At 39.6% G+C, this 13,407-nt stretch overlaps 1 protein-coding gene across 1 annotated transcript; it reads left to right on the top strand.

Moving 5' to 3' along the window:
• Positions 1–214: 214 nt before the first annotated feature.
• On the top strand, positions 215–6,605 carry LOC139447902 (scavenger receptor class F member 1-like). Its single transcript, XM_071229380.1, has 4 exons — positions 215–266; positions 1,849–2,712; positions 3,063–3,189; positions 6,485–6,605. Exons 1-4 carry the CDS (start codon positions 215–217, stop codon positions 6,603–6,605), a joined length of 1,164 nt encoding a protein of 387 aa, XP_071085481.1.
• The last annotated feature ends 6,802 nt before the right edge of the window (positions 6,606–13,407 follow it).

Raw genomic sequence — 13,407 nt, 5'->3', positions numbered from 1 at the left:
CATGGGATAGAGGCAGTCGTGAACCACACAGCAATACAGGGACAAAGATAAAGTAGGTCTATTCCATTTCGACCCCGCAGGAGCTGCTTTTTCATGTGTTATTGGTTGACTCAGTTCATATACAGTCATATTTGGTGTTGTTCATTGTTATTAGTCGTATTGAGTATGTATGAAAGTCATGTGTGTCTATTTCATTTTCATTTGCAGGTGCACTATGGCATTGTTCTGGATTATAATTATGGTCTACATGGCTGATTCCACACAAGGTAGGAGGGACGAATGTAAACATTGATGACAGACAATCGGACTATCGTACAATGCGCAATTCTTAATCTTTTGAAATAAGCATCCAAAACTAGTTCAAAGTCACCCCATACCTTTTTATGCCGGTTGCGTTATTTCTCGAGAAGACATTCAAGGGTAAACCTTATAATAAATGCACCTTAAACACCACGCGTTAAGGTCAGGTCAAATGTCAGGGTCATCCGAAGCTTGTTAACATCATGACTTAAAAAACATTCACAGAGTGCTCTAGAAACGGAAAATTTATGAAAAACTTTCTAAGCTTTTTCATACTGTCAAGCCTGGATAATGCTGGTATATATGGGAAAATGTTCATTATTATTTCCTCCTTATCAATGTATTCAAAGTTATCAGCCAGTATAAGAACTTCAAATGGAGTGTCTAATTACTGCCAGTGTAATATTGACACTGGTCAAGGCTGCGACCTGAATCCCGTTTATGTAACAGTGGCCAAGTGCGATACTATGGCCATTGGTATCTCTATATCCAGAAACTTCAGGTGGTATCATTGTATGGATGAGTAGGTTGAGTATCAGGTGAATCCAAATCCTACCCTGCCACACTAGCAAATACAGCCATTATGGCCACATACAGGTACCAAAACAGAGTAGGTAATTGTAGTTGAACTGATCTTTCAGGATGTTTGAAGCAACGGTTAAACCAATATGTGCTATGGATCAAAACATTTGGGAACAACAACTGCTGTAATAGCTCAGAAAAATTGTGCAAATATGTCTTGAAAGTTAGTAAAACTACATCCAATAATACGGTACTTGATGAATATGGTTGGAGCGACACTTCAGTTTATATACATGTCGGTGTAAATTAATTATTCTCGAAATAGGATGTTTCACCAATGTTATTTAATGTTTGGTATGGATAATCCCGGTTTATTAACATTGTTATCAGGCTACTTAAAATAAGATTGTTTGATAATCTTAAACAAACCTAGCACTCTACATGTAACTGTACTAACAAATGTCCCAACGACATTTTATCTGTCATTTTTGCACATGGAAATATACCTGTGCATTGCTCGTCCTTTGTGTTTGAGAATGTGTTTTATAATATTCAGATGTAGACATTTTAGACGTATGAGAGAAACCGGATGATACACCCATATACCAAACCGTTAAAGAGTAAGTCATCACTGCAGACTTAATGACAAAATGTACGTAGAAGACAAAATTCAGGTTTTACTTGTATGTGTTTCTTTTGTAGAAAAAGTATGTCAGTAAATGTTTAAGAAACGACAGAGAAGTGAACGCGCCAACAAATCACGAAATGGACCAATGCCACCTAATCTGCCTATTTGTTAGAAAGATATGATATGATTGATATGTGTGTCTTGGATATATGCGTGGTTGTGTCTGTGTATATATTTGTCCACCCGGTAAGTAAAAAGACACGTTATTTTTGGACAGTGGCGTCTTCATTGAAAACATTGTCTGCCTTTACACATCTCTGTCTAGTTCATCAGACGTGTTAATTTGAAATGTTCAGAAACCTTATATCACCAGTTCCTATACCACCTGTGTTTGACAGGTGCGGGATGTACAGAGGGCCAGCATTGTTCAGACTGCGACACGACGGGCAACTGCTTACAACAATGTGACAAGGGATACTTTGGATTAAAATGCAGCTCGCCATGCAGCGACAAATGCAGATACACGACCTGTACACTAGTTGAGAGAAAGGGTATAGGCAAGTGTACTCATGGCTGTGTACCAGGATTCCACGGCACAAGCTGTGACAGACCATGTGACCAGGTAGTCAACTGTACCCTGTGCCAAGGGGGATGTGATGGGGAATACTGCCAGCTGGGTGGGGCTTGTTTTGCCGCATGTAGAGATTCCTTCTACGGAGCGGGATGCAAGACGTGCCCCAGTCACTGCAGAACCTGCAACAGGATGACAGGAGTATGTGACGAGTGCGATCCAACACATCATGGAGTGAACTGCGAGAAGTCGTGTGAGAACTGTGTAGGATCCTGTGAGTCCAGCTGTGAATGTGTTCCTGGCTTCTACGGGGATTTCTGTGGCGAGACTTGCAATAAAACATGCCGCCCTAAGTCAGTCCAGAAATGCCTTTCATTTCCTGGTATGACGTCAGACAATTGTCCAGGTGGATGTCAGAAACACACTGCCGAGTGTCTCCATGGTTGTGTGGATGGCTGGTTCGGGCCGACGTGTTCTTCTCCTTGTAATCCTGGATGCCGACATCAAAGATGTAATGCTGCAGGCTCTTGTGCTGAAGGCTGTAAACCTCAGCATTTCGGTTCAGCCTGTGAACCATGTCGTGAGAACTGCGTCACTTGCGACTCTGTAAACGGTTCAGGAGTAGGACGTGAGCTTAACTGTAAATGGGATTGCTCTCCACCGGGATGCTCTTCAGGCTATCACAACACCAGTGAGTATTTACTTTCATTATTAATAAATATTTATGGGTTAATGGTAATTCAAAATGAAAAGAAGTTTAATGTGTCTGTTTACTCCATATCTGTGTATGTTTTCAAGTTGGTGTGTAAACAAAAACCCATCCCATAATCATGAGAAAACTCTACTGAAAGCATCCTGAACATACCATTAGCATGTTTTCATGAACCACTGTCAAATGATAATGACACGAGGTGATCTGGAAAACCTGACAATTATTCGCCCACAACGATGTATACATGACATAATTGACTTTATTTCACAACAAACAATAATTAGCAGTTGTTACGAGACTAATCATCATTTGCATATTTTGCTTGTCAGGTTTTCCGACGTGGCGTCATATCAGCACAACTACACTGACGTCGGTTGTGTGTGCAGTCGTCCTTTTCGTTCTGGTTGTAAGTTCCGTGTGCTGTGTCTGTTTCCGCAAAGGCCCGTGTTTTCAAAGGTCGGTATAGTGGCATTGTGTTCGTGTTGTTCAGGGCCAAAATATAGGAGTGAATCAGTGTTACGTTTCAAAACGTGTACATGTCGAGGACTTTTCCAAATTTTAAGCATCTGTGACAAACATTGCAATTCCCTATTTTGACTGTGTACCATACGTTTTCGTTTTTTGTCGGGTGAACAATTGACTTGACTGTGCATGTTTTTTTCTGTGACCGGTGCCACCGGTGGTGTAGGATACTCTTACCTCTTTAGAGACCCCTGGTGCCATCACTGTTTAATAGTGATGGATCAACTCACTCTCATAATGGATTCAGAGTAGTACAGTCGAGATTTCGTTTAAATATGGAACAGGTTTTGTCGCTTTAAATGTCTTTTATGTTCTTGTCGCAAGGCCGCAAAGCCATCATTGAGTCGGGTGTTCAGGGCGTTAAATATATACTGAACAACAAAAGTTCCTGTGACATTGAATAAGATTTAATGCAAAGTTATGTTTTTTACCAAATCTGAAACAATTTCGGTTTGCAACAGATAAAAGACTTCTGTTAGTGTTCAAATGGTTTAATTTGCCATATTGACTTCAGAAAATGCTTGATTTCATAAAATCAATATGAACATGCCAAAATGTCTTATTGAAAGTCCTGTGGGATATCTCTCCACATCTGCTGGAGCATATTTCGAAGTTCCTGGAGTGTGCTCGATTGGTGAGAGATCAGGTGAGCGAGCCGGCCAGGGATGACATTCACGTTGTTTAATTGAATCCTGACTAAGTCGAGCAATATGAGGCCTGGCGTTGTCATGTTGAAAGGTAATGCCTGGGCCATGACGACGCAAAAACGAACTGTCCACTGAGATCTCCCTCTACCACTATCAAACGGGTCCTCTGTCTTGTTGTAACCCCACCCTTATACCATAACGCTGCCGCCCCCGAACCGATCTTCTTCCATGACAAAACGATTGACGTAACGTTCACCTCGACGTCGGTACACTCGAATCCGTCCAACGTAGGCGCTGTCTGCACCACTTTAGACGTGCTTGACGGTGCTTTCCTGTCAAAATAGGACGTCTGGCGGGTCTTCTGGCGACAATCCCTGCACATCTGAGGCGACGACGTACGGTTTGTGAAGATATTCGTTGAAGGCCAGGGATGCTTCTTGCAGTCACTGTTGCTGGCTGGAATCGATTTCGTAGGTGTGTTGTTCGAATCCAGTTGTCTTGTCGATTATTGGTTACACGTGGCCTGCCACTCCGGGGATGGTCTCTGACTGCATTCGCCTGTTGCCAACGTTGCCATGAACACCAACTGGTGTTTCTGTGGACGTTTAATTGTCTTGGAACATCACGTTGACTCAATCCTGCTTCAAGCATACCAATGACTGGCAGATGCTCATTTTCGGACAGGTGTGGCACTTCGCAATGTTGAATAATTGCGTAATTTTGTTGTTGTTTTGAGTGGTTGTTGTCAGCACGATGCTAAACAATGCAAATGGAATCCCGTTAACGCACATGTTTTTATACCCATTCTGAGGTAGTGAGATGCACGGGGCCTGCATAAAAGTCAACTTTTGCATGGAATGCATGCTTTTCTGTAGCAGTTGTTTTTTGCCAATTGATTCCATACATGTACTACAATATTGAAAACCAAACTTTACTTGTTTGAAAAATACACTAAAATATTGGTGTCACAGGAACATTTGTTGTTGAGTATACATGCAAAAGTTAGTGTTACGTGTTATTCATATAAGATCAGAGAGAGCACGTCTACTCTGCTAATTGTTGTCTGTCTTAAATTTGTTTGGTGATGCGACCACATCGATTCACATTCGGCAGGTTGAGGCAGAAATTTACGTTTCTCTTCTCTTCACTGTTGATCTCTCTCTGTCGATTACATTCGTATTTATTTCCGTCATCAGTCGAACTTTGAAATATTCTACTTTCAAGCTTCTTGATAATGGTACCCTGCTTCTACTCTTTCGTTTCTTTTTCTAATTACTGTACTTTATGAACATGTTCTGCACTATATTTCCCATAGATGCGGTAATCGTTAAGAATTGGCACAACTCGCACTGGAGTTCTTCTTGAAGTTTCTTCTTGAATATTTCAAGTGCTGCAGATAAGCCAATTGATAAGCCATACTATTACAATGGCAGTATAGAATACAAAAGTTATTGTGAGAGCAAAATGTCTGTAATGATAATATTCATCGAGCAGCAACAGTGGTCAATATTCCAGAACAGACTTGATGACATGTGGGAATGGAACGACCTTGCTCCCGTATACAAGCAAAACCACTTCTAGGAGGTTTTGTACAGTGCTGGATCAGTCTAGCTTTCCAGAAGATTCCAGATTAAACTCCAAAAGCATCTAAATATAATAACTTCCACATCACTGCTTACATTAGATAGTGCTACATGCTTGACCACTAACCATTGTAAAAACACAATGCAATGGACCTCTAATGAATCTGATCAGAACAATGGAATACAAGTACATAGTATAAAAATTGTTTAAGTTATACCGCTATGTAGCAATACGTCCTACACAAACTACCACCCTCATTAACACACACCAAGTGAGTAAACACTAGTCAGGTCAGGACAGTTGAAGTTGGAGACTGAGGGAGGCTACTTTGAGCACATAAGCATAACTACGATGTTTGGAGAAGGCAATGGTAAATAGAAGCAAGAAAAAGCATTTTTCATAATCATAGGAAATCTCTACCAGAAGCAGGGTCCATTATTCGAATCTGACTAAATCATTTGCCCGTGTTAATATCATTTTGCACCTGCCGTCACAAGTATTTGCACAGACAAAACAGTTGTTCACCGGAACAGACAGTGAAAAGGAATATATGGTACACATTTAAACAGGGAATAGCAACAGACATCACATTTGTCACTGATGCGTCAAATTTTGGAACGTCCTTCACATGTCTTCCACTAAACGTTTGAAACGTTTTTGGATAACTTAAAAATCTGTGATGACACCAGGTGTTTGCGAAAATGTAATCTTGTCCTGCCCTACCGGTAGTACCCGCCATCCAAATAATGTGTATAACAAAGGAAGTGTTTGTAGGCCGTAAAATCCACTTTGACAAATTGTCCAGAACTACAAAGAATGCTTCCAGTCATATCGGACTATCGTCTATCAGCTGGATGCTGATTGAGAAATCTGCACTATAATCAAGACCAGATGTATTGAATTCTGACCATCTTCAGTTATCTAGTTATCTTCAGTTAAGATAGGGGGTGTATATAATATTGTCTATGTCCTATCAACAATGTTGATGTTTCTTGTAGGGAAGTAACCGAAGCTGAAGAAGTGGACTGTCCAGTGGGAGAGCCGGAAGCACGAGGCTACGAGCAAGTTGGTTTTGATTCTGATAATCACGACACAGGCCCAGTGGTCGTTTTTCTTTAGTGGAAGTTCAAGTCACACATGGCTTTTGGAATGTGAAGCACTCACGAACATAAACACCAACAACCACCGCGCGACCGTTTATCGCTGGATTGATGCAAAGTAACGTCGAGAGAAAATTGCATGTTGCAGTTTTGTATTATTGGGCTCTACAAATATGTAATTCGTCGACTGTGGTCACCACAGCTTCAATCCCCGTTTCTGTATGCTTATCGCGCCAGTCAAGGCCAAGGTTTGTTTCTACACCCATATGCGTTACAGTTACAGTATTGTTCTCAGCTATGCTAAATGATTATGTTTGTATTTTATTATTAGTAAAAACGCTGAAAAGAAATGTTATATTTGCATAACATCAGAAACAACTTAGAAAAGCATTGCAATTGCAGTGATATGGAAAAAAAATAATAAAATTGACTATCCACAACATTTCGGGTTCTCCTACCTTGTGTTTGATTCGTGGAATCCTTTTTGAAGATTTGGTAGACAGGATTAACATATGATTATAGTCTGCTTTTATTTTCTCCACGCTCCCCTGATTTTCTTCTTGAATATGCTTTATAAATAACAAGGCAGCTGTAAGTAAGTGGATGAGTAATAGTTTGGTGCAAATATTAGCATGTTCTAAATGTTTGTTTTATTTGTTGTTTGATGCCTCAGTACGCCATATCCCGGGACAATGACGAGGTTCTGTAAATATTGAAGTAGGAGTGACTTGTTGACAGTAGGATGACACTTCGCTTGTTTAGTACATTGGGAACATTTTATGTATGCTTCACTTGTTCTGACATTAAACATTTTATCTGTACAGTTATCTTATAAATATCGTTATCAATAAACATTGTGTTTAGCTATTATGCACCATTTTATAAACTTGCCAATAACTTGACATGAAAAGACAAACTCAAATATTTGAAGACAGTATATCGGCCTAAACATTTGTTGGCACAGCGCATAAGTCACAAATCAGGCGAGGTTAAGCAACGTTGGTCACGGATAGTAGTTGCATGGATGATTGCGTTCCAGGAAAAGGGAGGTTGTGTGTGTCAGTGTATGGAGGAGGGGGTGGGGTGGAGAGAGACACAGTCAAGGAGATACAGGACCCCATTGAACAACTTGAGAGCGAGAACATATTACTCAATAGACAGTTGGTTCTTGGTAACTTTGGAGTATCAAAATGAAGTACTGATACATTTTGAATGCAATATACTTCATTTACATATTATGATACGTTCAGGTTATCTGGGGGGATTGAAGACCCAGGACAATGCTGCTGATCGATGAATGGTTTATGTAAGACTAAGGCTTGGTACCCCACAACAAGATGTGGTTGTCAGATTTCATTGTTACTTTTCAACTGTACGTAGGAAAATCATCACCTGGGGAACATTTGTTGTAGCTTGTGCTAGGATCTCTTCCCATGTAGTCTTCAAGAGACAAGATCGATTACCACTTGCCTCCAGAGATAGGACTGACATATGAATATAACAAGAGTAATTCGGGACTGCACTGAAATGCCATCGGTCATAGTCCTCAACATGTTATATTCGTAGCATTTGTGTCATGTTTGTTAACAGGTGTTTTGAGATTCCAAAGCTGCCAGGAAATCCTGATATTGTTCAACCTGGCTACATATTTTATTATATATATTTAAATTAATTGTTACACGATGAACATATATGTTCAGAAAAAATATATTGAAGATATGAAGAAATATATGCAAATGTCAGTTTCATGAATGATTTTTTTATAAGTGTTGTACTATTAAAGACTAAAAAAACATTACATATTTCTATATTTCTACATTCTATATTTACAAATAGTCCTTATGTGGCCTTTCATTCTTTAATTTTAGATCGACACTATTCAATATTCTGGCGGGTCTGGGATTTCAATTGTCCCCGGACAGAATTATGCTTCAGACTTTTGAAGAGAAAAAGAAATCGCCACAACAATTACATTTCTTCTGAAAAATTCTGTCACTTAGATTTTTAAAAAAATACCTGGTTTGTAGCTGCAGCTAAAAAATAGCTAATCCATATACAAAAAGGTCCCTTTGAACCTTGGAGATTCTTACAAAATCACTTCCGGGTGTTTGCTTTGCCGTCATGCAAAGATAACCTCGTTTTGGGGATTGACCTCGGTGTTATGTACAAATAGTAAAGGGAGGTCTATTGTTTAACTTACATAATGTTTGATATTGAATAGTGTTTTTAATAATACCACATGCATATGGAATGTGAGCCAGTTTCTGCTTTCTCTGTAAAGATGAGAGAGAGAAAGTTAAAATATAACGTCGCATCGGCATCAATTCAGCCATGTATCGAATCTCTGAGTCCAGAGTCGGACCTCTGACTCCGGTAGTGACAGTTCTAATGCTTGTCTGCTTGTGCAATTAATAATATGAAGACTCCATACGCTGAATTGTTTTCCGACAATGACGTGGATACCCACGTGCAAAATTGCTGCGAGGTTTGCCAACAGATGAAAAATAGTACTACTTTGAAATGAAAAGTAATGTTATTTGGTAAGTGAGTATATTTTTAGAATTCACTGATTATTGGTCACGCCATAGTGTTTAAAAACGAGAGACCTGAAATGTAGCTATTTTGGACATTCTACATTCAGCATTGTTCATATGCATATAAATCTATGATGTTTCTTTAATAAATTCGATACAGTACATTTTGTTCGTTTTGTCAATGGCAAATTGTCGAATATTGTTTTTATATGTTAAACGTCAATGCCCGAAAACAACCCTGAAATTGATGCCGTTATTCCACTGGGTGTAAGCCAGCATAGCTGAAGAAATAGCTGTATAGCTCTGAAAATCAGCGATTATACCAAGTTTGCGCGAAAACGGATAGCATGTTCGGTCAAAGTAGACACAATATTTATGGATAACAACTTCTTTAATTACTGTAAAGGTGATAGTTCGGTATAGATCCTTTTACCGTTATCAGTTATCCATACGTCATCTTCTTAATAATGCCTATCAAACAATTCACATGTCATGCCACAATTTGCATTGATATGTAAATAACACTGCCCTGCTACTGCAGAGTTAATTCTGACTCGATCGCCGAATGACGAGGACGATGCCATGTTTGTTTATAAACAGTGAAAGTAGTCCCTACTTGACGTTTGATATTTGCATCTCTATCCGCATATGACCCCAACGGATATCGTTTTTATCCGTTGGCTTTATCCTGCCGAGAAACCTACCCATTATATGATAAATATGGTTCCTTGCTGATGCAATAACTGAGATGTAATTAATGCAATAAAACATACTGATGCAATATACCGCTTTTGTTTCTGTGTTAGACGTCTAAAGTAAAGCAGACTATAATGTAATCCCTTATTGTTTATGGAATACTTATGCCACCAGTAGGTTCAATACCACAGCAAAAGCGTCCGTCAAAACGGGAACCCACCTCAAATCAGCGCTACTTAACTGTTTAGTGTTGGTTTCCATTGTTAATCATGAATCAGCGCCAGTTAACTGTTGGCTTCTCTTGTTAAGTTACCACCTTTGTTATCTTAATACAATTGTCCCCTGCTTCATAGCACCAGATGAAGGAGAAAGTTTATACTCAGAAACGTTGTGCTCCTGATACGAAAGACGTTGACATTATAGTACATGATAAACAGGGCACATTAATACCATGCAAATAACTGTATCAGTATGTTTTGTTGCATAGCATATTAACCAACAATGGTGATCCTGATTGGCGAATGTGCTTGGAAGAAATGTTTGCAGTTGTGTACACCTGTGTTACTGTTGATTCTTGGTGTAAAATCAAGTGTGTCGATGTCATTCCGACTCAGCATTCCAAAACAGGACGTGATCTGTGAGGTGTAGCATTATCACCCATGAAGACAGGTTTAGTGGCCAACACATGAGTGCCCAAAACAGGGGTTAACTGTAGCCTGAAGGATGTCATGCTGATATCAAGATTCGTTCAGATTACACTGCACAGTGATCAAGTCAAGTTAACAATTGAATGAAACACCTCCCTCCACAGTAATACTGATCTTCAACCAAATGGGTGGGTCTCGGAATTCTGCGTGCAGACATGGCTGATTTGCCTGTCACTGTTCACCCGTCTTACAGGTGTACCAGAAAAGGACTTTTATCTGAAAATGGACTGTTTGACATTATGCAATATTCCAGTTCAGATGTTGATCAGATCATACCAAATGAGCTGCTTTATGGGCCTGTGTATACAAGGGATGTCATTTCATTACATATAATTTCTGAATGAGTTTGGGTAAATGTCGTTTCTAGTATATCCTGGAGAACGAGTTATAGGTAATAGTATCAAGAGTAAGTATATTTAAACAAACCTTCGTGCATTTCTTTCGCAGATGAGTGAGCATAATTGATAGACGCTACAAAGCTATGCTTATGATACAACTGGGGGATTTCAGTCCTAGTAAATCTAAAAAGTCAATATTGCTACTGAATAATCAGTCTTGATTATAAGCCGAAACATATTCCAAAGTTAGTTAAACTACAAATTGGTGAATAGTTTATGTCCTGCCCTACTGGTAGGACCCTCTCTTACAGTGTGCATTAGAAAGTAAGTGTCTGTTTGTCACCTGACGCGGCACATCATATAGTTTGATACTAAACTGACGAGCTAAAGAAACTAAGCCCTATCTTAGAACTTGAACCTGAAACTCCGAATGGAAACAATTTATAGTAAATAATCCAGTTGTGTAACAACCTGATACAAAACAATATGGATTTTTTCTAGACTGTTGGAGTCATGCTTTGATCCATCTATCCAAGTGGTCCAAGAATGCGTTCAATGGACGCTAGGTCCAGGCAGCAGTCTGTCCGAGACAAAACTGCTATGTTCGAATTGGCCAGAAAGTATTATGTCAGACGGGCGGTTTGGGGCCTGGCGGAGAAAGCGGATGTCAACATGTTGAAACGCTTCATACATGTACCTCTGAAAATGTTATTGTCCATGGAGAACAAGACTAGTCTTTGTGTCACTGCATATCGATTCCCAGACCAATATGATTCCTCCACCACAAGGCTGTACCTCCGGGATGCATCCTGGAGTTGATCGCTCTCCTCTACGTTGGTACCCTCGGATTCTTCAATATGCATGGAACAGGTTGTCAGTCACGTCGCTGCCATCGATGTATGGTCATAAAGCTGTTGACGCTGATAACCTCACACTCAGGAAACGGTTGCAAAGATGCAAACGGTTGTGAAAGTTCGCAAGTAGCTGTCCTCTCGATGGGTGTGAGACCTGTTATACCACTCCTTGTCCTGTCTCTGGTGTGTCCTATCTGGTTGTTTCATTGCAAGTGTCCTGATGGTGTGGCCCTTTCAAGCAGCCATAATCGCTTTCAATAGCTCTCTTTCTTCTGCTGTTAATCGTGGCCTGTTTTGTGTGGTTTTCTGTTTCATAGGTGATACTGTAACTCCAAATGCAACTCCTTCACGAATTATTGCATATGGTAATGATATTCATAATTTAGTATAAAAAATCAGTCCATGATTTTAAATTGACCGAGAGTTGGCCTGGTACATCAGATCAAAGCTAAGGCATCAGTTCAAAGATCCTCGTCTCTGCAGGTCTTTGATCAGAGTCACAGACATGGCAAACTCAAGTTAATGAATTTCTCCTGGAGGAAATTAAGCATGAGCTATATATACATGAGATGTGACCAGGTTTGGCCGACGGAGTGGGCAACTTCCACTCCGGTAGATTTCATCTGATACAAACATCGTGTTTGCACTTCATGTGTGTATTTCGTATTCGAAGAAATCCCCAAGTAGTTATTTAGTTATTGCCTAAAGGGTAACTAAAAACATGTTGCAAGTAACCATTTAATAAACGTCTGCAATAACAATACCAGAAACTGGTCTGTCAACCTTTTTTGGATCTCATCATATTCACGAACACCAATGTTTAAGGTTTGGAATACGTAAAGCATCAAAGGTGAATGTGTCAAAGCTAGTGGTCACCTTGTTTATGTTGGCACATGATTAATAAAAAAATAGAATGTAGCAACTAAAATAGTCTGGATGTTCTTCCTCATCAAAATATCTACCAATATTGCCAGTTTTTAAAGAAAACAGAAAAAAGACAAAGATATTATTTATGATGATAATGATAAGGATCCTTGCAATTTTAGGACAATATCACTCACTACCTGTGTGTGTAAGACCATGGAAAGAAGCGTCAATAACAATAACTGCACATGTAACTTTCAACTAATAGATTATATCTACCATCAAGGTCCAATACTCCGTCTCGGATCATTCAGAACATCTCCTGTTGGCTTTTGTCATGTTGAGGCAGAAGAACCGTATGTTAACCAACGCTGCGTTAACCTAGTGTTACAGTATGTCACAAAGTTGTATTCTAATGAGTCTGACCATACATACAGAGCTAGCTGTGTGTTTGCTCCCCGTTATGAGTATATTTACAATAAGTCATCTCTTATTCCACGTCTTGGACTACGAATTAAACCTTTTATTAGTGCAGGTAATATATGAACTTGTTAAAATACCCCTTTGCCGCTTTTTTTCACAAATAACATGACACGAATCTCTGGGTTATTTCTGTACACAAGGAATTAAGCGACAAACTGGTGTACCAACACATACAGCTAGATCTTCTTTGAACGGCCGATCCCGAGCACAGACGTTGATAGCTATTTTGTCCTCAAAACAAAGGGAAGTAGCACTTGTAACCGAAGCTGTGTATAATACATACGCTACAGGTATGACATTCTGTATGTGTACGTCAGACCATATGATGGTTCCAACGGAACGGAC

This window comes from Haliotis cracherodii, unplaced genomic scaffold (genome assembly GCF_022045235.1).
Source record: "Haliotis cracherodii isolate W230 unplaced genomic scaffold, xgHalCrac1.p SCAF_7, whole genome shotgun sequence".
In the NCBI taxonomy this organism is placed as follows: Eukaryota; Metazoa; Mollusca; class Gastropoda; order Lepetellida; family Haliotidae; genus Haliotis; species Haliotis cracherodii.
Note: the sequence above shows the minus strand (reverse complement) of the source record. Positions and strands in the feature narration are given on the sequence as shown.